The sequence below is a fragment of the Diaphorina citri genome, unplaced genomic scaffold (assembly GCF_000475195.1).
Source record: "Diaphorina citri unplaced genomic scaffold, Diaci psyllid genome assembly version 1.1 scaffold2006, whole genome shotgun sequence".
NCBI lineage: Eukaryota > Metazoa > Arthropoda > Insecta > Hemiptera > Psyllidae > Diaphorina > Diaphorina citri.
The window spans coordinates 24,465-47,939 of record NW_007379432.1 but is presented as its reverse complement, the minus strand read 5'-3'; the positions used below and the strand labels follow the sequence as shown (position 1 = coordinate 47,939).

General features: G+C 36.3%; 2 protein-coding genes across 2 annotated transcripts; both read right to left on the bottom strand.

The window, feature by feature from the left end:
* Nucleotides 1–18,606, bottom strand: LOC103517914 (nuclear RNA export factor 1-like). The gene is made up of 5 exons (XM_008482963.3): nt 18,095–18,606; nt 9,533–9,756; nt 8,744–8,890; nt 5,137–5,494; nt 1–1,722 (listed from the first exon to the last, which is right to left on the bottom strand). Exons 1-5 carry the CDS (start codon nt 18,444–18,446, stop codon nt 1,121–1,123), a joined length of 1,683 nt encoding a protein of 560 aa, XP_008481185.1. The 5' UTR covers nt 18,447–18,606; the 3' UTR covers nt 1–1,120.
* Nucleotides 18,607–19,422: 816 nt separating this feature from the next.
* Nucleotides 19,423–20,384, bottom strand: LOC103517918 (wiskott-Aldrich syndrome protein family member 2). The gene is made up of 2 exons (XM_008482966.3): nt 19,835–20,384; nt 19,423–19,577 (listed from the first exon to the last, which is right to left on the bottom strand). The coding sequence occupies exons 1-2, from the start codon at nt 20,054–20,056 to the stop codon at nt 19,503–19,505; spliced, it is 297 nt and encodes a 98-aa protein (XP_008481188.1). The 5' UTR covers nt 20,057–20,384; the 3' UTR covers nt 19,423–19,502.
* Between the last annotated feature and the right edge of the window lie 3,091 nt (nt 20,385–23,475).

The following is a 23,475-nucleotide window of genomic DNA, read 5'->3' as shown; positions in this document are numbered from 1 at the left end:
CCCACGCAGCACATCATTTTCAACACCATCAAAAATGACCCACATTATCAAATAGAAATCAAACAAAACTCATAGGAACTTGTAAGGAAACCAAACCCAGTTTTAATGCACACGGTTGGTTTGTTAGAAGAAGAAGAGGTAGGAGGAGAATTCTATCTATGCTTGTTTGAATCGCACTGATAACATAGATAAAGACGTTTTGCATGTCAATAATTCTACGTAGATTATTCGACTGTCAGCATAGACATGCGTCTTTTAAACCTTACTAGGTCCATAGACAGGAACAGGAATGCTAATTGTTTCTTGCATTCCACGTTTTAAGTGCTTAGGAATTTTGCATGTAGGAAAAGATAAGAAAATGGTGAAAAAGAAACCAGGGAAATATTACCAATCTCTCTCTTCTCTCCTCTCTCTCTCTTCCTGTTCAAAATCAGTACCATTTTAATTATTATTTTGAATGATGTTTAAATAGCCTTTAAATGAAATTGTATACCTCACTTTTTTTTCCTTATTTACAAAAAATACTGATAATAAATAATATATATAACGGGATAAGACCGGAAGGAGGATAAACCTACGATTTCCCGGCAAAACCTAGAAAAAATCTCCCTTCTAGAGCATTTTCGGGTAATAGTACAGGGAAATAATAGTTTACCCGCTCTCCGGTATTATCCCCAACATAATACATAATTATGGACAAAGAATTTATAGATAACACATATGTACATAAAATTATTATAAAAAAATTACGTAGTATCTACATAAATATAAGGATTAAATTAGGTAGCATTTCAACGCAAGTTTTAGGAGGGCTTTTTAGATGTACAAAATCGACTCAGGACCAAAGTATCCAGGTGTAAACCATCCTGATAAGTTGAAGGTATATAGACGATGATGAGTACAGAAGAGGTAAATAAAGATGTTCAAGTGGCTAACGATTAGCAACCTCCGTACCTAATGATACGGATCTTCGTCATCCTTGTTTGTATTAAACACTTGACTATGTTATTGCTCACTCCTTGTATTTGTTTTCTTCTGACTTGTTTGAGTTTCAACAGAACACATAATTAACTGTATTCTTTTGCTGAAGAACAGAGACTATATAAAGAATGTCGGAGTCTCAAATAAAAGCTTCGCTAGGAAGTGCATTTTTGGCTTTGAGTTGGTTGAAAATCGTAACAGCCTGATCATAATCCCATTGAACTTCGTTCAAACACTTTTCTGAAAAGTTCAAATTCATCCCCGACACTTGAGACAATGCTTTGACCATGTTCTGTTTGATCAGTATCTCATTAGACACAGGAGTAGAACACGTCGACTCTGATGCTGTCACTTGACTACTGAACGCTTTCTCAGCTTGCTCTGGTGTGGCACTTGTTATAAACAGCTGGTCGTTGGTAATGGCGAATCCTCCTCCACTACGAGGAACCAATAGGAATGCTCGATTGAAAGCTCGGATAAGCTTGGACTTGTTCTTTGTCCCTGTCGTGATTTCCTCATACAGTCCACATACACTGAACTGGATCAGACCTGGCGTATACAATGGACAATCACATGTAAACGAGAGAAGATCATGTTTCGTGGCTGGTAGAAAACGTAGAGCGCGCAGGATATCAGCCTTGCCAACGGAGAGGAGAGATTTCTGGCGTTGAGGTTCTTCTATTCTCAACAAGTTACGACTGTTGGCAAGCATATTATTCAAGAGATGGTTGTTCCCTAGACCTAAAAAAAAAAAAAAGATTATTCAATAAAATACATACTGTTGCTATATTCATCATAGAGCTATTAATTATCAGAAGATCCGGATTTGTTGGATCTCCGGAGAATTCGGTTTTCGGAGCTCCAAAAGAGGAGTAGATTCAAATCCAAAACGGAATTCATGGTTTGAAAGTTATGTAGAATTTGAATCATACACCATGTGGGTAAATATTTTCAAACAGCGTATTTCGCTGTCGCAGGCAAAAAACACAACTAGAAATTAAAACATGATTTTTTACTCCCGTTTAATAGAAAGTACACATTGTTTTGCAATTGGCCCAACAAAAATAATAGAAAAAAATTGTTTATTTTTCAAGTTATGAGCAGAGAAAACAGTGAAATATCCGTCTTTTACGTTGTTGCAACTGGTTTTTGATTTTTTCAAACTGTAATATAGTATAGGTACTACCTTTAAAAATAGTTCATTCAATTTTACTGTATACAATAGCTAAAACAAAGGTTTATAAGCATAAAGATTTGTTTAATTTTTTTAATCAAATTTTGGTATATTTTGGACGTTAAAGGTGTGTCCCCAGAATATTCATGCTTCTCTGGCCTGCTACTATTTTGCAACTAGATGAGAGAGAAAGTAGAAAGGAAATATTTAAGGAAGAGAAATTTCTTCTTCTTCTCTTATCTTTCTGATTTATACATTTGGAGGTTTGTTTAAATTTTTGTTGTTCAAAAGTTATTAAGTGTCAAGGTCGTGTTGAAATGTTACAGACGAAAATGTCCTTCCTCTGGCATGGTAAAAGTGGTTAATTTTTTTATAATAAATAATTAATTAGCATTAGTTACTTTATTTGCATGTTTTCTACGTTTTCCGATTGGTGTTTGAAATTATTTTCAATACAAAGCTCTTATAAATTAGAATAATGGTGAAGTGTCATGCCAGAGGAAGGACATTTTCAAGACAATGAGTGAATCAGCACACCGAAAACAATGAAAAAACACCTCAGAAGGATATGTTGATAATGTTGACAGTATTAATATTTCTAATTATCTTGATTTCTCTTTTATCTCATTTCAGCTTGAAACTAAAATACAATTTTTTTTACAAATCAATTGAGCCTTTTTCATTTGAACATATTGTATTGGGAAATAAAACATTCCATTATTTTATTTTATTTTTTTTTTTTACTACAAATAACACTTGTTTACATGTTTATGTCTTTCCTCTGGCACCTATATTTTGAAACACCCGTAAAAACAAGTTAAAAATGAGGATTTTTGAAGGGCACCCATCATTAATCGATATATTTACCTATTCTCAACCAAATTTAACCATTTATTTTTGTTCATTATTAAAATTCCACTCGAGACAAAAACACCCCTAAAAATACGCCATTTAAAAATATTTACCCATGTATATGTTTTAGACAACCACTCTCTCGCAGCTAAGTATTGGATTTTAAAGAAAAGACAGGAAAAGAAGAACGGTTCATAATTAACAAGGCCATATTCATTTTTGGTATCGGGCCGCTTGCTGCTATTTTTGCCCTTTTTCTCACAAATTTTAGAATAATATGTACGAGTATGTATTTGAGTAAAAATTATTAATACAAGGTCGATTTTCACGTAAAATTCAAAACTCCGGAGAAGTATTTTTAAAAGATCGAAAAATCATTTGTATTTGCCGTTCCTTTTAATTAAAAAGTTCAAACAATTGTGACGTCCCGATAAAAGTCACCTAAATAAGCGCATAATGGGTGATACATATTTCTTTTTCAATTCACTTCATTTTTAACGGTTCGCGATGTTCGGTTGAAAAATTAATTGGAAAAGTAATCTTATCTCATATTATAAAATCAAGATCCATTCACTCATTCACATTTCATATTTCATATTTCACACACTGATCGCTCTATCTCCAGAACCACAACACATAGAAAGCTGAAATTTGGTAAGAAAATTCCTTTTATGGTCTAGGTGTGCAATAAGAAAAGATTTTGCGAAAATCTAAACCGATCCTGAGATATGATCATATTTTGATCGCTAAAATCTCCATAAGAAATACACAGAGTGCAGAGACTGCGGGAGAGAAATGTTCCGCTCTCGACCAACATTTTGAGTTTCGTTTATGTTTTTAGTTTGATAACTATGCAGCTAATAGGGAGCGCGCAGCGCGACCGTATTTTTATTATTTTCTACAAGTTCGGCCATGCCTTTTCTACAAGTTTGGCCATGCCTCGGGATGAACTAGCGCTAGTACATACATATTACCACAAGATTTAGAAGTAAAAAACAACATGATTTGCCTTCAAAACCTTAATGACAGAGGCAGTTGGGAACAAAACCATTCGACTTTGATCCTTATCCATCTCCTCCTATCAATCCCTCCTAACTTCCTTAACCGTGTAGTGTGAATGAATGTGTGAGTGAATGTTCTCATCATCATTCCCATCTTTTTTCCCCCTTTTCATCTGTTCTTTTCTTTTGTCTCCTTCTTCTTTAACTCTTCTTCTCTTTCAGATCTTTTAATTTGTAATTTGTTTACTTTGCTTACTTTTGTTTATAATTAAGTTACAAACAAAAATTACAACAATAAAGAGGTGCTCTATTAAACTGTTGGTATAATGGAACAACTTATACTTTAAATTTAACGTAGAAAACGAATATACAAGGAAAACTAGGGGTTCTCCTTTAAAAAACCAAAGTTGTTACCCAATTTGCGGACTTTTTGTGCATCGCAACATTGCCAAAATATTCGCATCAAAAATCAAAGAAGTAGGTACGTGTTTTTTTTTCTCTCTCTCTTTTTTTGCAATTTCAAATAGGGTCCTAGATAATTAAGGTAAGTATAGATTCTGGGACACCCTGTATGTGAGGCAGAAGAAAAAATGACCCACATCAGTGCTATAGGACTAGGTAAACGTTTAAGCAACTAAACAATGGGCAAGCATAGCGAGCCACTATAAGAATATAGTATCTAAATATTTAGCTCCAGTAATTCTAGACGTTAACCTACTACCTACTAGCGGCCTAATGCCAATGACGCATCGATTAATATTCTAGGTTTATACTTTGTAACATGGAAAATACTTGGCGTTTTATCTCTCTTAAAGTACCTACTAACATAATTTAAGTTTAGAAGAAATTTATTTTACTTGCTAAAATACCTATCCACACAGGGAATTTAGATCTACTACCTACTAACGAAGCGCGATGATGTGGTTAAGTTTGAATTTTTCTTCAGTACGACACTGAAACGGTTTCTGCGATCTGGATGCAATTCGCTAAACATAAGAGATATTTGCTCAAATCATTTTCAGCTAGACTCTGTACTGTACCTTTTTAGGGGGCCGTACAGGCCCTTTTTATGAACAAATTGTATAGCTCACTGAACCACTATTAGAATTACACGTCAAATCCACTCACCTTGAGTAACAACAAGAGAATACTGGGCATTTTCGTGATAAGCATCTATCAAACCAGCACGGCTTTCGGTATCAAACAAGGCAAAGTATTGTTCGAGGAAAGCCCGCAGAATATCCCTCGCTTCTGGGTGACACAGGAAACTACCTTGAGGTTTGGGCAATTCAATATTATCTTCCAGGTCGAACACGATAGGTGGCGGCAGCTGAATGTCATCTAATTTGAGTAGCTTGGGAAATATTTTACGCACTTCACTTGTATAAGCATCTTGCTCATTAAAACATTCTGTCCAAGGATTTTTCTCAAGCCGCAATTCCTCCAAGTTGGATAGGGATTCCAGTGTCCTGATGGTTGCCAAATCCTAATTACAAAAATAAAATAATTTAAACGTCTGCCCAAATGCCTGGACATTTTCTTGACAAAAAACAAACAAACACGATGAATCGTTAAAGTCAAAGATTGACTAGGAGGAAATGTTTTTTCTACTTTACATTTAGAGTAAGCTCCGCCATCTCATGAACGTTTTCAATAATTTGAAACGCGTCTGCTATGCAGTATAGAGGGTGTTGCATTAATCGATGTCAACCCGAAAATGGCGATTACTACAGGTCAAGGGCTACAAAAAGTTCCCCGACCACTTTTTCGAAATCCCCATAACAACGGAGATATCCGCCATTTTTTTTTTTTTTTTTTTTTTTTACACGGCCTTTTAAGAAATCGGTTATAACTTTTTTCCCCTTACACCCCCAAAAAAATGGTTTCAAATACATACTGTTGCTATATTCATCATAGAGCTATTAATTATCAGAAGATCCGGATTTGTTGGATCTCCGGAGAATTCGGTTTTCGGAGCTCCAAAAGAGGAGTAGATTCAAATCCAAAACGGAATTCATGGTTTGAAAGTTATGTAGAATTTGAATCATACACCATGTGGGTAAATATTTTCAAACAGCGTATTTCGCTGTCGCAGGCAAAAAACACAACTAGAAATTAAAACATGATTTTTTACTCCCGTTTAATAGAAAGTACACATTGTTTTGCAATTGGCCCAACAAAAATAATAGAAAAAAATTGTTTATTTTTCAAGTTATGAGCAGAGAAAACAGTGAAATATCCGTCTTTTTTAAAAAAAAAAAAAAAAATATTGGAAAAAAAAGAGGAAATTCCGTACAGTAGTTTCGAAGATACGATAGAAACCCGGCGCATCCCGACCGAGTCATTTGACTCGTAGCGGCAACACTGTATCGGACGCTGACGTCATACCTAGATATCTCTAACCCATGCGAGGTCGAAACTCCGAAAAAGTAACTTTCAATTTTTATTTGCCGTTCTAATGAAAATATTCAAAGAGTTGTCATGCGCAGAAACCAAAACTCGTCGAGCATCGTCACGATCCCCAAAAAAAATGCGTTGCGAAATCTGTCTAATAGTTCATTCAATTTTACTGTATACAATAGCTAAAACAAAGCTTTTAAGCATAAAGATTTGTTTATCAGATTTCACGTCAAACTGCGCAGAAACGCTTGCGCACAAACAAACGAAGCGGGAGTCATGAATTATGACGTCATTGCCTACGGGAGTGTATGCCGTGACGTCAAACTTCACGATTTACCGGTATTTATTAAATCGATATATCTTGGTATCCTTTCAACACTGTATTTGAGAAAATGTATAATAATCCAAAACACAGCAATAACTGAAATGTTACAATAGGTACATACATAAAAAATGATGATAAAATAATACCTACTTTACCTACTTACTAAAAATTTGGATTAAAATCACTAGCACGCTTTGTGAAGTTCAATTGTAAATTTTTATGTACCTACCTAGGTACTACTTGTATGTTCAAAATAAAATTATTGTGAACAAAAAAAAAAAAAAAGATTATTCAATAAAATACATACTGTTGCTATATTCATCATAGAGCTATTAATTATCAGAAGATCCGGATTTGTTGGATCTCCGGAGAATTCGGTTTTCGGAGCTCCAAAAGAGGAGTAGATTCAAATCCAAAACGGAATTCATGGTTTGAAAGTTATGTAGAATTTGAATCATACACCATGTGGGTAAATATTTTCAAACAGCGTATTTCGCTGTCGCAGGCAAAAAACACAACTAGAAATTAAAACATGATTTTTTACTCCCGTTTAATAGAAAGTACACATTGTTTTGCAATTGGCCCAACAAAAATAATAGAAAAAAATTGTTTATTTTTCAAGTTATGAGCAGAGAAAACAGTGAAATATCCGTCTTTTACGTTGTTGCAACTGGTTTTTGATTTTTTCAAACTGTAATATAGTATAGGTACTACCTTTAAAAATAGTTCATTCAATTTTACTGTATACAATAGCTAAAACAAAGCTTTTAAGCATAAAGATTTGTTTAAATTTTTAAATCAAACTTTGGTATATTTTGGACGTTAAAGGTGTGTCCCCAGAAATTTATGCTTCCTCTGGCCTGCTACTATTTTGCAACTAGATGAGAGAGGAAAGTAGAAAGGAAATATTAAGGGAGAGGAAATTTCTTCTTCTTCTCTTATCTTTCTGATTATACATTGGAGGTTGTTTAAATTTTTGTTGTTCGCTGAGTGGGCCCCGCAACAGCCAGTCACGGAATCAATCATTTGCATGATACAAATTTCTTGACTCCGCCGGGAATCGAACCCGGGTCGCCGGGAATCGAAAAGTTATTAAGTGTCAAGGTCGTGTTGAAATGTTACAGACGAAAATGTCCTTCCTCTGGCATGGTAAAAGTGGTTAATTTTTTTATAATAAATAATTAATTTCGTAGAAGAAAAAGAAAAATTCCGTTGGTCCTCATTTTTCCTCCTCTATGACTTTGAAACATCACCCAAGTAAGCGCAACTGATCTACATATTATGTCGTTACACCCTACCTCCTGCGATGGACTTGACCGTAGCGGTGTTTACTACTTGCGTACTGCAGTACTAGTTGCGTACTAAATTTTCAGGTAGACAGTACTACTTGCGTACTAAAGATGTACTACTTGCGTACTGGATAATAACAGGTAGACAGCGAAAAATACCTCTCAAAATTTGGTCCCACAGAAAATATCCCTTTTTTATCCCACGCCACGAAAGAATTTTCTAGAACGCAAAAAAAAACTTTCGCAAATGATCAACTTTCTTGGAATGATAGGGTTAGGTAGCACGTGAAAAGAACTTTCACAAATGATCAACTTTCTGGGGATGATAGTGTTAGATAGCACGCGAAAAGAACTTTCACAATTGATCAACTTTCGGGGAATTATAGGGTTAGGTAGTACCTACACATCTAGATCTTTCAGAAATTATCAACTTTTTGTGTTATATTCTAGTACGCAACTAAAAGGTTAAATTTGTAATAGTACGCAAGATACCTACAGCCTACAGCCGACCGTAGTCTCATTCAGGTCCCCCAAAAGAGCCACTGTTATTAACTGTGGCTTGACAAGGCCGATTTTGTCTCAGTTTTACGTCCTCCAGCGAGACCTTATTAATCGTGTTAATTTTTTACTATTGTTGAATAAAAGTAATATTATTACTATTACCATGTTTTGAAGTGTTGGACCTAACAAACTGCAAATTTAATAAAAATTACATACATACCTTGATATTGTTGTGGGCCAGATAGAGTATTTTAACTCGAGGAATGACTTTGGCCAATGAGATTAAACTTTCAGGATAGTAGAGTTTGTTTTCAGAAAGATTTAGTGCAAAGAGGTCCGGTAGATTCTCATTGATAATATTGCACACCTGAAATATGAATTCAAATTTCAACATGAAAAGAAGTTTCGGTCGGGGTTGTGTTTTTATCTAGATACTAGCTGAATCATCCCGATATTGCACACCTGAAATATGAATTCAAATTTCAACATGAAAAGAAGTTTCGGTCGGGGTTGTGTTTTTATCTAGATACTAGCTGAATACTAGGCATGGCCAAACTTGTAGAAAATAAAAAATACGGTCGCGCTGCGCATTCCCTATTACCTATTAGCTGCATAGTTATCAAACTAAAAACATAAACGAAACTCAAAATCTTGGTCGAGAGCGGAACATTTCTCTTCCGTCATAGGTCGTCGCGACAAATTTCGAGATCAAAGCTCATTTGTGTGAGAAAATGTGAAAAAAATCCCCCAAAAACCAGTTTTTTTTGGCTTTATGTTAACTTATTGGTTGCACTCCCGTGAAGGTTATAGGCTATTTTCCGGTTCGTTTTTGTTAAGCTACGCCGAGCAAGACCACTAAATAAATGAGTGACCTGAACAGCCATGCCTTAAGGATTTACTACGAAGCGACGGATTTCGGCTAGTATTATAAAAAGTAAAAGTAATAATAAAGGAAGGACGGACTAATTGGTAATTTCGGACCAACAGAACTATTTGGCGGATTACTTACACTTGTCATTACATTGGATCTATCAAGAGGAACAAACATATTTGCTTCCACAAAGTCTGGATCAGCATAGAACTTGGAGAGATCCAATGCTTTATTATCTCCATTGTATCTTTTGGCCATTACAAGTTTGATTTTATCTTTAATTTCATTGTTTAGCTCTACATATGGGGTTGCAGAACTTACAAGAACGATCAGCGTGTGATTAGTTACAGTCTTAATTCGGCCTGAAACATTTCAATAAAATAGACATGAGTAAAGGTATGATAAACTATACACTAGACCTCTCACAAAATCATTGACAAATTAACCTAAAACCGCTTCGCTGATATTGTCAAATACAAGGTGATTCTGTCTAAATCTGTTCAATCAGAAAAAGTTAACCCATGGCACAACAAGCTTGAAGTTTATATGGGCTTTTGCATGCACTTTGTTTCAAAACTTTGAAAAGAAGAACTATAAAACATTTGGTTTGATTCGGGGGTTTTCGAGGTCGCTGAATTCGAATGGGTATTATAACTATAACGGATTTCTTGGTAACTTGGTTGATTCGAAAATGGCGTTTTTTTCGCGTTTTCGCGGATTAGTTTTTGCTATTTTCTCGACGATCTTTCTAACATTTATTATGGGAGTTAGGTTAGGTTTAGATTTCATCTACCATATTCGGATTTAGCACATTATTTTATATTGATAATGATAGTCCCTTTCTGGGCCCTATTATCCCTATACAGAATGTTTCAATTTTTTTTTTATTTTATTTATTATTATTATTATTTAAATCGGTTATCAAGTTATCATATTGGGATTCAGTGACCTCAAAAACTCTCAAATCATACAAAATCATTCATATTTCTTTTTTTTTTTTCTTTCTTCAAATTTTGATGGATCTAGGCTTCGGTCTGATATCTTCGGTTCTGATGATGTCAGACTTTGGGCCCTGCTACACTTCCCCCGCCTACTGGAGCTTTGCCCCCAAAAAGCTCCCTGTTTGCCCCTGTGCGCTCTTTTCCTCTCTTTATTTATTTTTATTTATATTACAGTTATATATTTTACATGGCACTTAAATTCTACATAGCAATTTTAATTTACAGGGCAGTTGTTGTCCCCTCTCTCTTCCTTGGTGGCCTTTTTTTTTAAAAAAAAAAAAAAAAAAAAAAAAAAAAAATGTTTAAGACCCCAATTTTATTCTTGGTAAATCAATAGTTTTAAAAAAGGTCAAATTCTTTAAATCCTATTTCGATGGGTACATGGGAATCATGGGATACATTCATTATTTCATTCGTACCTTCGTTTCGACTCAGCTTGAGCAAAATAGTCTGAGTGAGGTCTACAGTTCACAGAACTACTACATAGTTTACATGTTCCAAAAGTTTGGAACTCCTTAATATTACTAGGATGTAAATCACAAAAATAAGTCTCAGGGTAAAACATATTTTGACGTCGCACAATTTTCCTGGACCAGTCGTTGACACTTTTGAAACTTTGTAAAGCTCACTTTTTATGTTTTCTAACGAACTTTTTAATTGTATAATTTATTTATTTATTTTATAATGACCAATTTCTAACTCTTTACAGAATTTAAGTATTCTCAGCCGTTCAAAAGTTACGAGGTGGCCACCTCACGTAAAACATACTGTATAAGTGAAGAAACCTGAAGGGCTCGTATCTTGTGAGTACAGGAATTAGCGATTCCGAGATAACTGAGCTGGGACTGCCTTTGTTTCTACTAGTCTTGAGACAGTTCCTCTTCTCTTTTTCTTTTCCTATCGGCATTTTCTTGGCCAACCTCTTGTATTTCTAATCCCTCACAGGATTTCTAATTTTCATTATTCATGGCAGCAAAGCAAGGAGAAACTAGCAGCCACTATCACCTTCTCTCCAGGACATCTATTATGGCACAAACAATCTATCCAACGGCCCTCAGTTCCGGGTACCACTTAAGTGGGGAGAGGGTGCGAAGAATCCGCCGGCAGCTAACAACAATAAATGTCCACAACCTAAAAACCGAACTGAAGATTGGAACGTGGAACGTTCGAAGTATGTATCAAGCTGGCAAGACAAATAACATCTTAGAAGAAATGAAAAGAATCAATATTAATATTCTAGGCTGCAGTGAAGTTCGCTGGAGAGGTAGCGGTCAGTGTAACATGGATGATCATACAATCTATTATTCCGGATTTTTTTTTTTTTTTTTATATTACAGTTATATATTTTACATGGCACTTAAATTCTACATAGCAATTTTAATTTACAGGGCAGTTGTTGTCCCCTCTCTCTTCTTTGGTGGCCTGCCCTGGTCCCTTGTTTCTCTCTTCTCGTGGTAGCCTGTTGCACGAGTCGTGCCACGCCTTTTGGTGTTCCCTGGAGGTGTCCTCTGAGCGTCCTGTGGCGTCCTCTAGATATGGTGTTTTGTCAGTGTTACTTGATAAGTTAGAGTTCAAGTATCATGGTCCACTTACAGTAACCAGAGTAATTTCTGATGTGAATTATGAGATAGAGGGTCAATTAAGCAGCAGAAAGCACTTCAAAAACGTCGTGCACATCGAAAGACTTAAACCGTTTTACGATGATGCACGACACTGAGTTAGGATGAGGCGTGGTCAACTCGTAGCCTGCGCTCATCTCGAATAACACGTGACCTGGCGAGGGAAGAGGATTATAATATATATGTAGATCACTTACAAATGTTAACAGAACTCTAGTAGCGCGGTCAAATTTTCTTTACTTGGCGGAGTGGAGCGCTTTAATTGGTTGGATAACGTGTAAAATTATACACGACACCCAGTAAAACAACTTAAATCATGTACAAAATAATTATGTTTTCAGTAATTGAGAACTTTTGACAAGAGGTAGACATGTATGTCCGATTCCTTCTGCATACAGTACGGTGTGCAATAATCTAACAAACCGGAAGGAACTTGCTGATTCCTTCTGGTTTGTTAGATTATTGCACACGGTACGGTATGCACCGTGAACTGTGGGTTTTTTCCGGAATCTTCATAAGAACTAATACAAAGAGGGTCCACCTACCGAAACAGATAACTCTAGTAGCGCGGTCAAATTTTCTTTACTTAGCGGAGTGGAGCGCTTTAATTAGTTGGATAACGTGTAAAATTATACACGACACCTGGTAAAACAACTAAAATCACTTACATCACGTACAAAATAATTACGTTTACAGTAATTGAGAACTTTTGACAAGAGGTGGACATGTATGTCCGATTCCTTCTGCATACAGTACCGTGTGCAATAATCTAACAAACCGGAAGGAATTTGCTGATTCCTTCTGGTTTGTTAGATTATTGCACACGGTACGGTATGCACCGTGAACTATGGGTTTTTCCGGAATCTTCATAAGAACTAATACAAAGAGGGTCCACCTACCGAAACAGATGATATCCGTACTGGTTGAATCCGCTATAACATGATGACTCTTGCAGATCATAGGCTGAATTCTGGACGTGTAGCCCATCAGTGCATTCTCCAAGCCACTCAGTCTGGCCACCCCATTCTGAAGGATAATGTTACCCGTGTGAAGATGACAACAGGGAGGAAAGCCTCTCTCTTTCAGAAACACGAGAGCTTCGAGAATTTGCCGTCCTAGTCTTTGTACCTGACTTAGTGGTAAGCCGTCACTGCGACGTCCGTACTTATCCGCCCAGTCGTTATGCCAGCAACTCTGAAAATTCAATCATAGTACACTTTAACTCACACATCACCTGTTTAAAGTCACCAAAAATCTTTGTAAATCGCTAGCTTTTTAATTCTTAAATCACATTAAATCGGATAGTTGCTGCAGTAAGTGGTGCCAAACAAAGTTAGAGACCGGTTGGTTCCTTTGAAATCTCACTTGAAAATTAAGGAGCCTTTTAATTCCCAATCGCTAGCTTTTTAATTCTTAAATCACATTAAATCGGATAGTTGCTGCAGTAAGTGGTGCCAAACAAAGTTAGAGACCGGTTGGTTGGTTCCTTTGAAATCTCACTTGAAAATTAAGGAGCCTTTTATTTCCTTTTAATTCTTAAATCACATTAAATCGGATAGTTGCTGCAGTAAGTGGTGCCAAACAAAGTTAGAGACCGGTTGGTTCCTTTGAAATCTAACTTGAAAATTAAGGAGCCTTTTATTTCCTGGGGATAGGAAGGCTCCGAGAAAATACCCAACAGCCTGACCATCACTTACTTTGTAGATCAAATCTTTCAGACTCCCCTTGCTGCTCAGTCTCGCTGAAAAGAAATGAAATGAGGGACGTTGTAATTTTAACAGAAAGAATTCCGCTGGCATCGTTCTCTCTCTCTCTCTCTTTGGTGCTTTGTAAATTTATATTGTTGTCAATAAAGATAAAGTTCAAAAAAGTTTCTCTCTCTCTCTTTCTTTCTTATACGAGAATCCCACACCTAGGATCGACAAATGTTCGGTTGGGCTGTTATTCAAAACAAGTTTTGCCCCTTGCTATTGAACGGGATGACCAGGATGTTATACGCGCGATCTCTGGCGGCATCTTCTACAAACTCGAGATCGAGCACGGGATAAATGTAGGGATGTTGAAGAGCCAGAAACAGGTCCATGATGCTTTTCCGAGTCTCGGAATCATTGTTAATAACACATTGGATACTCCGAGGTGTGAGCGTGAGTAGGCGTTCCGTTTTCACGGAGGAGTCTTTGACCACGAACCAATGTTTGTCCACACGAGATCCTAGGGTGGAACAGAAACAGAGTTGATTAGAATAGCATATATACCTTATCCCTCGATAGGGGTGAAAGACATCACGGAGGAGTCTTTGACCACGAACCAATGTTTGTCCACACGAGATCCTAGGGTGGAACAGAAACAGAGTTGATTAGAATAGCATATACCTTGTCCCTCGATAGGGCTGAAAGACACTTTGTAACTGAGGTTTACAAGTAGGTATTTCGGCAATAGAGCAGTTGCGCTGACTCGGGTGAGTTTTCAAAGTCAGATAGCAAAAAAAAAATGGGAACTAAAGATTTTTTCTTTTTCTTCTACGACTTCAAAAGCCCGAGATAAATCCATTTAAAAAATACCGGTTGAAAGACACTTTGTAACTGAGGTTTACAAGTAGGTATTTCGGCAATAGAGCAGTTGCGCTGACTCGGGTGAGTTTTCAAAGTCAGAGAGCAGAAAAAATGGGGAACTAGGGAATTTTTCTTTTTCTTCTACGACTTCAAAAGCCCGAGATAAATTCATTTAAAAAATACCGGTAAATCTTGAAATCTGACGTCACGGCATACGCTCCTGTAGGCGATGACGTCACATCAACTGTCTTGAGCAAAACTTCCTTGCAGGCAACGCATTAATGTGTTTGTGCGCATACGTGTCTGCGCATCATTTCTTGAAGTCTGACGTCACTACTCTTCGAACTTTTTCATTAGATCGGCAAATGAAAATTGAATTTTCGACCTTTTAAAGTTACTTTTTCGGAGTTTTAACTTCAGATTTGGATTTTCCACAACTTTTTACTTTCTATTATGCATATAAAGTGCAAGACACGAAAAAAAGGAAATTAAGAAAGCTCAAATAATAACAATATGTACAGTGTAACAGTAATACATGCATAGGTATAAGCTATAAGAAATACTATTATACAGTCCCCACCCATGAAAATCTCGAAGAGTTTGATTACAGCTTTTTAGATATTTACAAGCAAAATCATGATAAGAAGTGGTTCAAGTTGGTAAGCACTTTTTTTGGCACCTATGGATACCCATTGCAAGATCGGCAAATGAAAATTGAATTTTCGACCTTTTAAAGTTACTTTTTCGGAGTTTTAACTTCAGATTTGGATTTTCCACAACTTTTTACATATAGGAATCGACCTTTCATTCATAATTTTTACCCAACTGCAACTCCTCCATTTATGGGTTCCATTGCAAGTAAAAAAAAAGTAGGTAAGTGAGTATTAGCGTTAAAATTGTCCATGCATGCACGAACATTCTGAAGGAAAAATTCGCACTGTCAAAAGAATTCGGGCTAAATTCCTGCCTAGTACCATTGCAAGTAAAAAAAAAGTAGGTAAGTGAGTATTAGCGTTAAAATTGTCCATGCATGCACGAACATTCTGAAGGAAAAATTCGCATTGTCAAAAGAATTCGGGCTAAATTCCTGCCTAGTATAACCCAACTTGTTACCTACAATGAGTAAATGACAGTACCTATCTATGTATCTACTATTTACTCTTACTACTTGAACATAGTAGTAGGTGCCTGGATGGGTAGCTATCACCTATCTCTAGGGGGATGGGTAGATACACAAGATATACAATAATAAGGTGCAAGAAATACAATTCAGTTCAACAATACCTAATAGTAGTACATTTTTTCGTAAAATGAGTTGCGATCAAAATTCTTAACCGCGGACACTAATCAACCCTGCAGAACTCCTGGAAACAACAGAAAATGGGAATTTTGTCAGCAAGAAGAAAAGTAGTACGAAGTAGGAATGGGGTAGAGGTGTCACACCCGGGGAACCACAGTTTGAGATTAAACTTCTTCCTATTGGATCAAGTTTGATCTCGAAGTATAGTATGGCCCCGATTGACCACTTATCCATAACTTATGTTGTATTTCTGCAAGTAATCGTAAATTACGTGCATACGAGTAGATAATATGTAGCTTTAGAAAGGTATACTTACAAAAAGTCAGTGTTGTGTTTGGTAGCAATGGAAAGCAATTTCAGTGCGGCCGGAGTTAGTTTTGATTGAAAAGTAATAAAATTAAAGAAAACGGGAGCATTGTTTTTTGTCTGCTAATGAAGCGAGTATTTTGTTTTAAATTGGAACTGTGACTTATTAGCGAATTCGTTCAATTAGTTAGTTATTTTGAGTTTACAGATTTGAGTGAAATTGAAAAAAAAAGAAAAAAAAAAAAAATGATGTGAATAGTATCTAATACCTACCTACATACATAGATATACATACATTTAAGCGGGAAAATATGGCCTACGGTGCAATAAGTGTGTCCGTCTTTTACACTGTGAGGACTAAATTATGTTATTGAGAATGTAACAATGTACATACCTATTAAAAATTTGATTTGGCTGGGGTTTATTAGATAAAATATACAAATCTGATCGCTCTGGGAGACAGTAAAATGTTCCCGACAAATGCTAGTCACTCCAATTGACTCACAAAAAATCCCACTTTGAGACAAAATTCGATTTCAGTAGTAAATGTGCTATGGTTCTAGTACTACACAAATCTACATTGAGCTTTAATCTGATAGAAATAGTCGTAATACGTAAAAAAAGAGAGGTAAATTAAACAATATGATTGTAATGTGTAAAATAGGATGACTTGAAACAAGATAACAGGAAATTTAAAACAATTGCTGTAAGATTTTCCACCCTATTCCCACTGCGTCACAACAGATTTTTTTTTCTTCAAGTAATGTTCCCAAGCCTGTTCAACATTGTGCAATCTTGAAAGTTCAGGGTTCCGCAAAGATGTTCACCTTTTGAAAAGGGTTCCGCGGGCCAAACTAATTAAGAAACACTGTACTAAGCACATGCAATATTGCTTACTTCTCTCTGAGTACCTATTGTCGTAAAATATCTGAGGGATGTTGTAAAGATCTTGTGGGTGGTGGAATGACAAGTCTGGTGGTATCCTTAGATCTAACGGCGGGAGGTGAAGAACGCACGGGGACCGTTAGCTCCTGGATGACTGACCCTGCTAGCTTGGTTTCCTTCTTACTTATACTAGCAGAGTCGGTCTTATCGGTTGAGGGAGTGTGATCACATGTAATTTACAAAAAAAAAATGTATTGTAATTGTATTGTATGTCGTAAAAGGGATCTGATGTGTCTTGTAAATATCTTGTGGGTGGTGGAATGACAAGACGTCGGTCTTCTTAGGTCTAACAGCGGGAGGTGGAGAACGCACGGGGACTGTTAGCTCCTGGACGACTGACCCTGCTAGCTTGGTTTCCTTCTTACTTATACTAGCAGAGTTGGTCTTATCGGTCGAGGGAGTGTGATCACGAAACTTATCGGTGACGTCTTAGGTTACAACTCGTGCCATCGCTGTTATCGCTATCTCTTCTGTGGTTCGATGGCATGAGTTGTGGCCTCGGATCGTCCTATCTTAGCCTTGTGATCTAGGCTTCGGTCTGATATCTTCGGTTCTGATGATGTCAGACTTTGGGCCCTGCTACACTATTCCCTCCTCAGTCGACACAAACTTTAGCTATTTTGCTAAAGTTTTAGACGAGGAGTGTTCAGCTCAAAGTTTATTGAGCTCGAGATTAAATTGTTCTGAAGAATAAAATAAAAAATCCTACCTAATCCTAATCAATGAATAGGTATGGCTGGTCTTCTAAATTAAGAGGTGTCTTGGGAAAAGTCCGAAATGACATGATTTCATATATTTCCCAAGTTGGTTGGGGGATCTTAGGATTCAACTAAATAAACCAGTAAAAGCCCGAAGATTTTGATTTCAGACTTTTCCCAAAAGATCTGATCAACCTAGGTTTAATTACTCGTCGGACTTTTCCCGTAACACATGTACCTACCTTATGATGTAGGCCAATCATTCAACTACCTACTTACCTCTAGACAAAAATAGTTTCTCCGCCAGATCAAAATTTGACACAAAAAAAGAATATGTGTCAACATCAATTTTAACAAAATTGTAGTACTCGAATTCGTAGGGTTTAGCATAATCTTTGATGAGGTTGATAATGTAGGATTTTTCATACTTTGACGATTTGACAACAGTGCATTTGTACCAACCAGTGTTGCTAGGCTTGAATTGATATATTGGTCCTCCTTGGTGTCCACTAGCGCCTCCTCTCCCTCGACCTAAATGAAAAATAAAGCAAAGAAAACCCAAACAAACACAAGCCACTTTGTAAATAGTCAATGATATGTGCAGATTACGTGGAAGTATTACAAAATCCATCCAACACTTGTCATCCGGTTGTTCAGTCTTGGCGACCAAAGAATATACAGGGTGTCCCGCGAACGACTGTACAACGCTCGAGGGTTGATGCAGGACCTAAAGGGCTACCAGAAAAAGCTATTCCCTGTTTTGGTAAAACCCTCCCTCAAACATAACCAGAGGCTTGAGAAAAAGATATCTCTTTGAAAAAGAAAAAACTACCAGGGCTACCAGAAAAAGCTATTCCCTGTTTTGGTAAAACCCTCCCTCAAACATAACCAGAGGCTTGAGAAAAAGATATTTTTGTATCTCTTTAAAAACTACCATTTTTTCAATTCGATTTTTCTTCAATTTTTCACTGAAATCCATTAAACTTCTAATAGAAAAGTACCCCTTTTTGTCCTCTTTAATTCCATTATCTTGAATTTTCTGAGAAATCATTATTTACGGAGATATAATAAAATAAATAAATGTCAATCGGTGTACATGTAAGGGTTCTAGGAATGATGGTTCACGAAATATGCGCTTGTAACAAGCCAATATCAAAAAATTTCGATAGTTATATCCACTTTTTTTTACACCAATAATTTACGACACCAGCCTGATTTCCTCGAATTTGCCATCAAAATTTTGTCAAAAGAAAACGAATGTGCCATCAAAGTCATGTTATTATTTCACAAATTTTGGTGCTCACTGCAGCATTGAAGGATTTTCCAAATACATATATTGCAATAATCACACAACTTTGGTGCTCACTGCAGCATTGTAGGATTTTTCCAAATACATATATCGCAATAATCCAGCTCCCAATTACCTACCATGCTGGTAATTGGGAGCTGGATTTTTCCCAATTACCTACCGGTCGCTATGCGCATTTATATTACATAGCTACTCATTTTCCTCACGAGGCTGAGTGGGCCCCGTAACGGCCAGTCACGGAATCAATCATGTGCATAACACAAATTTCTTGACCCCGCCGGGAATCGAACTTGGGTCTCCCGCGTGCAAGGCGAGCGCAGTGACCACTACGCCATGGGAAAGTAGTAATATTACTATTGTTTGAATAATTATGTGATATTAATATTTATACTTACGGACAGGAGGGAATGGACTCATGTGTGGGTGACTAGGTGCAAGGAAATCCATGTTCCACTGAAAGCAAAACAGACAGCATACATAAATGGTTGCATCTACTTTTAAAACCATTGTGTTATATCGAGCCAAGTCTAAAAGTTCCTGTCTTGGAAGAGAACAACATATACAGTTCCAATTTCTTAGACAGGTATTCCTTCTGAAGGAAAGTAATGCAATCGCGTGAAATTTTCAATGGTCAGTTTTTTCTTTATTCTTTTTCAGCTACAGAAAAAGTTGAAAAATGAAAATGGACAGTTCTCTAATGAACTACTTACGTCTATGGAGTGGTGCATGGGGTGTGTGGGTTGGTGCGGGGGAGGGGGGTTCCCAGGCATAATATACATGGTGGGGGAGACAGGGGGAGAGGGGTAAGGCCAGTAGAGGAAGGCGCGCGGGTGTGAGGGGAAGGAAGTATTCGGGGCAGGAGAGAGGAGGCGAGGGGCCCCGAAGTGAGAAAATGGGGGATGAGGAGCACCGAACTGATGGGGTCCCAGCATTGGTACACCTGAAATTTGGCACACGTTTGCGAATAAGTAAACGGGAAACTGGGAAAGATATCACACTGTTACCAGATACAAAGGTGTTTCCTTGAAAGCCCACAATATTTTTTGTGACCTTTGAAACCCACTGAATAAAATGCTTTCTTTATTGTGGAATTGAGACTGAAAAAGTCAATTTACCCTATATTACAAATGCCTAACTCTTGAAAATCTTGAAACTAAGTACCTAGTACAGCTTTTGGGAACAAGCTGGTTACAGTAGAAAACCCACTTTTTTATACTGCTAGGATAGGACTTGAAAGTAAGTACGTTCAACTCAGAACTATAACCAAAGTTTTCTATAAATTGTGCAGTGTATTGAAAGTTTAAAAACTTGAAGATAATTTCCTTCATTTTAAACATAACGTATTTACAATTTCATACAAATTAAAATGGAATGTGTTTATCACAAGAGAAACATTGGAAAACGGAAAGTTTTCAGGGAAAATAAACAAATACTTATTGAAAGGAAATGAATTCATGTTTTGTTTAGAATTGTTAAAGTTTATACTCAATCCAACTAATGAGGAGGATAAGTAGATATCTCTCAAAATAATTATAGATAAATAAAATTCATGGGGAAAATATTTTTGTAAATAAATTCGATAGTACTTTGAGAATCAAATAAGAAGTGGTCATTCGAAGAAGAAAAAAAAGAAAGTATAAAAATTAAGTAAATAATTCATAATATAGGGTGTGTCACGAGATATTACCCGTATTGATGTCACCTATAGCGAGCGCACTTTGTATAATAAAAAAAAAAAAAAAAAAAAAAAAAAAAAAAAAAATCCAAAAAGAAAAGCCGAAAGTTTGAATTTCTCTTGTTTACATTCTATTACAATTTTATAGTTAAGTAGGTAGGTACCAACATTCTTCCCTTTGTATTTATTAAAAGGTTCATAAGTAAATCTTATCTTTTAGTAAATTTTGTGTTCTTTTCAATGGTGCAATCAATATATTATCTTTATTGGTTCAAGAGATAAAGGCGTTTTAAGGGGACAAGGTATGAAAAATGTTGAAAAACAGAAAATCCTTCATAACTCCGCCCCTGTTGAAAATCGGATCCGTCCAGAATTCCAGATAGGTTTTTCTGGTAGCCCTTAAGGTCCTGCATCAACCCTCAAGCGTTGTACAGTCGTTCGCGGAACACCCTGTATAGGGTGTTTTTTTTTAGAGGTTTGTTTTTCAAAATGCTATAAAAGACATACTATTTCAGGTATGGCCATGATTTTTTTATTGTATAGGGTGTTTTTTTTTAGAGGTTTGTTTTTCAAAATGCTATAAAAGACATACTATTTCAGGTATGGCCATGATTTTTTTATTTTATTTGATAGAGATAGGTAAAAGTTTGCTTTTTAGTGTTTGACCTTTGAATAAAATTTCCGGTAAATGGGCGCCTTGGCTAGATCGAATGAAACTCGGTCTGGAAAATCCAGTTCTCGACCACTTTTTCCATAATCTGAAGCCGTATATTTGCAAAGACGGTGAATGATGTTTTCCAGGTGCTCCAAAGTTTACTCTTTATCTCACCATAAACTAATGATTTTACACATATCCCGAAAGAAAATCATCCAAAGGAGTCAAATCGCACGACTGTGGAGGGAAATTGAGTGAAATTATGCGTTCACAAAACAAAAAATTAAACCAAATGTTTCGCTTCGTTAGAGCTATCCGAGGGGCCGGTATGCCCGAACTTAGTATTTCAAACACTAAATGGCATACAATTTCCTTTCCAAAAAACAAAACATCATGTCGATACTTCAAATAGCATGTCTTTTAAAGCCGTTTAAAAAACAAACCTCTAAAAAAAACCCTATACAAATCGGCATAACCTGGTTGCAATTGTTCATCAAGCACTCAATATAAAGCTTAAAAAACAAACCTCTAAAAAAAACCCTATACAAATCGGCATAACCTGGTTGCAATTGTTCATCAAGCACTCAATATAAAGCTTTTTTTATTAAAAAATAATAATAATAATGAGTAATAGAAAAATCTGTGCCTTATTAGTAAATGTAAATACAAACCACAGTGAACATCTACAAATAAAAATGGCAAGTTATATTGGAACATGCCTATTATTACTGACACTAATATCCCAAATAAGAGACCAGATATATTGATAATGGATAAGAATGAAACTTCACAGAATAACAAAGCGAAAGCATTCATAATTAATGTCACCATCCCTCTTGATGAAAACCTCCATAAAGTTTACATAGAGAAAATAAAAATTATTAAGACCTGAAACATAAAATAGCTCAAATGTATAAATTGTCATCCGTATTAATTATACCGATTGTCATAAGTTCAAATGGGTTGATTCATAACAATACGAAGCAAGTGGGCCAGAAAACATTGAACATCTCATTGAAACCTGTCAAAAATCGGTCATCAGATTTTGGATTGAGACCATTTTTCGCTAAGGCAAAATTTCGCGAATCAGCGAAAAATGGTCTAAATTCAAAATCTGATGTTATCACATGACACATAACTTATGAAGGGAAAAGATTGTGAAATGATGTGTCACACTTAAATTACAAACACTTTGTCGATTCACGAGCTGCAAATTTCGCGAATACGCGAAAAATGGTCTCAATCCAAAATCTGATGTTACCATATGACTTATGAAGGAAGAACATTGTGAAATGATGTGTCACACGGAACATTTTAGTTAGTTGAATGTTCACGATATTTTACAAAATACGCGAAATGGGGCACAACCAAATGACAATTTTTTTCGAGGTAGAGTCCTATTCCGATGTAAAAGTACCCAAAAAGTGCATTGGCGCACTCAAAAACATCCAAAACGGTCCCTAAATCCCCTAAAATGTCGCTCAAAGGTCGCAAAAAAATAACGTTGAAGCAGCCATGGTTTACGACCTCGCATGAACTGACGTCATCACGAAAAAATGGCTGCCCGCGAAAATTTTGTGCGTTTCAAAATTCGAAAATTTCAAACGAAGATTTCTCATCTTAGGAAGCCTCAAATGAAATTTTAAGCATTTCTATTGAGATCAGCGTGTTTCGAACTTCCTTTATCAGCGAAGAAAAAAAAAAAAGTGGTTGAGCCCCATTGCAAATCGCAAAAAAAAAGTATATTGAATAGTCAATTGTACATGGAATGTGAAAATTTTAAGTAGCCTGTCACCCGGAATACATTTCTTAACAACCACAAAAAATTTCATCAAATCGGTCGAGCCGTTTTTGCGTGAAAAGAGGACAACCAGAGGTCAGTTTAGCGTAACAGAGGCCAGAAAACATTGAACATCTCATTGAAACCTGTCAAAAATCGGTCATCAGATTTTGGATTGAGACTCATTAATCAGCTGCGTAAGTAAAACCTTGGAGAAAATGGTTAATAGTCGACTTGCATG